Source organism: Phaeoacremonium minimum (assembly GCF_000392275.1).
Source record: "Phaeoacremonium minimum UCRPA7 unplaced genomic scaffold PA7_03_scaffold_442, whole genome shotgun sequence".
NCBI classification, from domain to species: domain Eukaryota; kingdom Fungi; phylum Ascomycota; class Sordariomycetes; order Togniniales; family Togniniaceae; genus Phaeoacremonium; species Phaeoacremonium minimum.
The window spans coordinates 1-3,425 of record NW_006921344.1 but is presented as its reverse complement, the minus strand read 5'-3'; the positions used below and the strand labels follow the sequence as shown (position 1 = coordinate 3,425).

Here is a 3,425-nt window from a genome sequence, read left to right as displayed (position 1 = left end):
AAGAAGAGTAAGATTCTCGGATTGAAAGGACGTACCAACCACACCAGATACATCCTATACCCATGGTGAGAGACGACACCAGTAGTGCTGGTCTCCTTCCATACTTTACCGAAAGCGGCTGTACTTTTGTCAGCGTAAATCGCAAAGTTGATGTAGCAGGGGGGCCAACCATCATGAACAATGTCGAAACGCCAGATAGCAAAAGGTAGATACCAGCTGACCAAGAGAGCTGAGTGATAGTTATATTAAAGTCTGCTGCTTGTTGTACCATGCCTGAATCCCATTCATTAGAAATAGACGTCGGTAGACATTGGGTCAGCGGTAATACCTCCTGACATTGCGGGCCCAATAATGCTTCCAAAGAAGCTGTATGCGAGATCATTGCCAAAAACCTGACAATAGAAGGTCAGTTCGGGTCTTGAATTTGGGTATCGGGTCGTGACTTACCACCCACTTCTTCCACGTTGGCCATCTGAGAGGATCATTTGGATCCGTTAAGGATGGCTGTGGAACGAGGATGACGCGGACATCTAGCTTCTTGATATGCTGGAGATGTGCATGATGCGCATTGTCCTCGTCGTAAATGAGGTGTTGTGTACCAGGAGCGATTTCTCCAGGCATCTTGATATGTAGTAAATTGCAAAAGACAAGACTATAGGGGTAAGGAGGCTTCACCGCAGAACAATGTCAATTGAGAACGGGACATTGTCAGGAGTTATATCTCCACGTATCCGTACAAGATGATAACGTGTCAAAGAATCGGATAGGTAATTAGAACAGGCTTGCCAGCTTGGGCGATTTGAGCTTCTGGCCATGTTGAAAGGAGACCTCAACCACAAAGGTCGGCCGTCAATATTGGGCGAGTGGCACCAATCAGAAAGCGTTGCGCTATCAAGACACTTTGATCGCCCAACTAACCGACGGGCGAAGAGCTCCATCGCCCGACCCTGCTTCATTGACATGACTCGAGATTTCGATTTCCTTCAGCTTGGCAGATTGCTTATAGAAAATACGATGCTGCATATAAATGTTCTTGTGGTGCATGTACCTGCTATATGAGACCTGAGTTAGGTAATACTGAGCCTCACCTGCATTGCAAGGCGTATTGTCGTTGTTAAACTTAGCATTTTCACATCACTATGCCTAGTGCGACATCAACTTCCCCTGGGTTCACCTGCAAAGATGAGCCTATTGAGAACCAGAGGCCTCTAACGGTCAGAGTGATTGGCGCAGGATACTCTGGGGTGTACCTCGGCATCCGGATTCCTCAACGCCTGAGGAACGTCGACCTGCAAATATACGAGAAGAACGATGGCATAGGAGGTACGTGGTGGGAGAACAGGTATCCTGGCTGTGCATGCGATATCCCTGGTGAGTAAATGCGTGATCTAATGGCTTCAATTATTGACTGACCTATGGTTATAGCCCACTCATACCAGTACTCTTTCGCGCCCAACAAAAGATGGACTTCCTTCTACGCCCCCTCTGCCGAGATATGTGACTACATACAGAATATTGCTGAAACATATGGTGCGACGAGATTCATCAAGTTACATCATGAGGTAACCAGTTGCCAATGGGATGATACCATTAACAAATGGTATGAACATGAACTCAAAGGGATTTGCGGAGTACTTTCCCAGCTAATTGCTATACAGGCATCTATCTGTACGTAAAGCAGACACAGGCAGTATCTTCACAGAAGTCGCAGACGTTGTGATATCAGCGAGAGGCAACTTGAACGAGTTTGCCTGGCCGAATATTCCGGGAATCGAATGCTTCAAAGGGGAGATGATGCATTCTGCCAAATGGAATCAGGGGTAAGTAACTTGGAGGTTTCCATAATCTGTTCAACAAGATCCATACTTTATATTTCAATTAGACATCTCGTTGCTGACATTAGGACAAGCTACGATTTTCGAGGTAAAAAGATAGGTATCATAGGGGGAGGATCCAGTGCTATTCAGATCGTACCGAAACTACAAGAGATCGAAGGAACACGACTTAGTTGCTTCGTGAGAAGTAAGACCTGGATTTCCAATAGATTTGGAGATTTTATCATGAATAAGTTAGGATGGGATAATAACACGTTGGAAAGTATGTATTCTTTGATCCTCGGTCCCGCTGACTGTGTCACTGACAATCGTATAGTCGACGAACACCGAATCAAAGAATTTGAGAGTGACGACGATGCTTATCTCAAATTTCGGAAAGCAATTGAAGATGACGGCAACCTTGTACACAACTCTAGTATTCGGGGCTCTAATATGCAGGAGGAATTTATCAAGACTTTCACAGAGACGACGAAGGCACGCTTAGATGGCAAGCCTGACCTGATAGAGTCATTCCTCCCTGGGTTTGGTCTTGGTTGTCGTAGACTAACACCTGGCCCCGGTTATCTAGAGGCTCTCACACGAGAAAATGTCGATTTTTATAGGTCCGGCATAAAGTATATTAACGAGAAGGGACTCGAACTGGTAGATGGGACACAAATCGATGTTGACGTATTAGTTTGCGCCACAGGCTTTAACACTACCTCTGTCCCTCCGTTTCAAGTCATAGGCAAGAATCGCCGTACTTTGGCGAAGAGGTTCACTCCATTTCCCGAGACTTATCTCACCATTACCGTCGACGGCTTTCCGAACTACTTCATAATGCTGGGTCCAAATGCTGGGATTGGTGCAGGATCGCTCACTTGCCTCATTGAGGCTCAAGGAGATTATGTCATCAAGTGCATCCGTAAGCTGCAAAAGGAGGATTACACATGGATGATGCCTAAGGCGGCACGTGTTAAAGACTTCTCCGATTATATCGGCGACTACTTCAAGAAAACAGTATACGCGGAGGAATGCCAGAGTTGGTACAAGGTCAGTGGTAGTAGCCGCATCTCCGCGCTCTGGCCAGGCAGTATTCTGCATGCCATGGAAGCTTGGCGATCTCCAAGATGGGAGGATTTCGAATATGGACACAATGAAGAAAACCGGCTTAGGTGGCTAGGAAACGGCTGGAGTGTATGTTTGATGGAGGGAGGTGGTGATCCGTCACATTATTTGAACCCGGATGTCGTTGATGTGCCCCCGGTTGGTACGCCCGAGTCGGATAGGAAATTCGCGGCGAGGCCATTTTCTCATTAAAGAGTTGATTGAGATTTTCATGCACGACGTTGCGGGGCATGGATAGAGTATGCTGCATTGCTAGATCCTATAGAAGATTGCGAGCAAACCGATCGCCATATATTGAAACCGAAGACTGTATTTACTACGAAGTTTTCCAGTCAAATATTGTACGAATCAAAGCTAGACATCAGTCAGTATGTTTTTTCTCTTGTCGTCAGATGCATGGTTGAGATATTTACTACGTCTAGCCCAATCGCCCAAAGAAACAGGGCAACAGTGTCTACTCCTGGCCAACACCCTCTCAAAATA

General features: G+C 46.2%; 1 protein-coding gene across 1 annotated transcript; it reads left to right on the top strand.

The window, feature by feature from the left end:
* Window positions 1-1,139: 1,139 nt before the first annotated feature.
* UCRPA7_5880 (putative flavin-binding monooxygenase protein) lies at window positions 1,140-1,676 on the top strand (the record flags this gene model as incomplete). The annotated part of the gene is made up of 3 exons (XM_007918424.1): window positions 1,140-1,323; window positions 1,426-1,562; window positions 1,659-1,676. The coding sequence occupies 3 exons, from the start codon at window positions 1,140-1,142 to the stop codon at window positions 1,674-1,676; spliced, it is 339 nt and encodes a 112-aa protein (XP_007916615.1).
* Window positions 1,677-3,425: the final 1,749 nt, after the last annotated feature.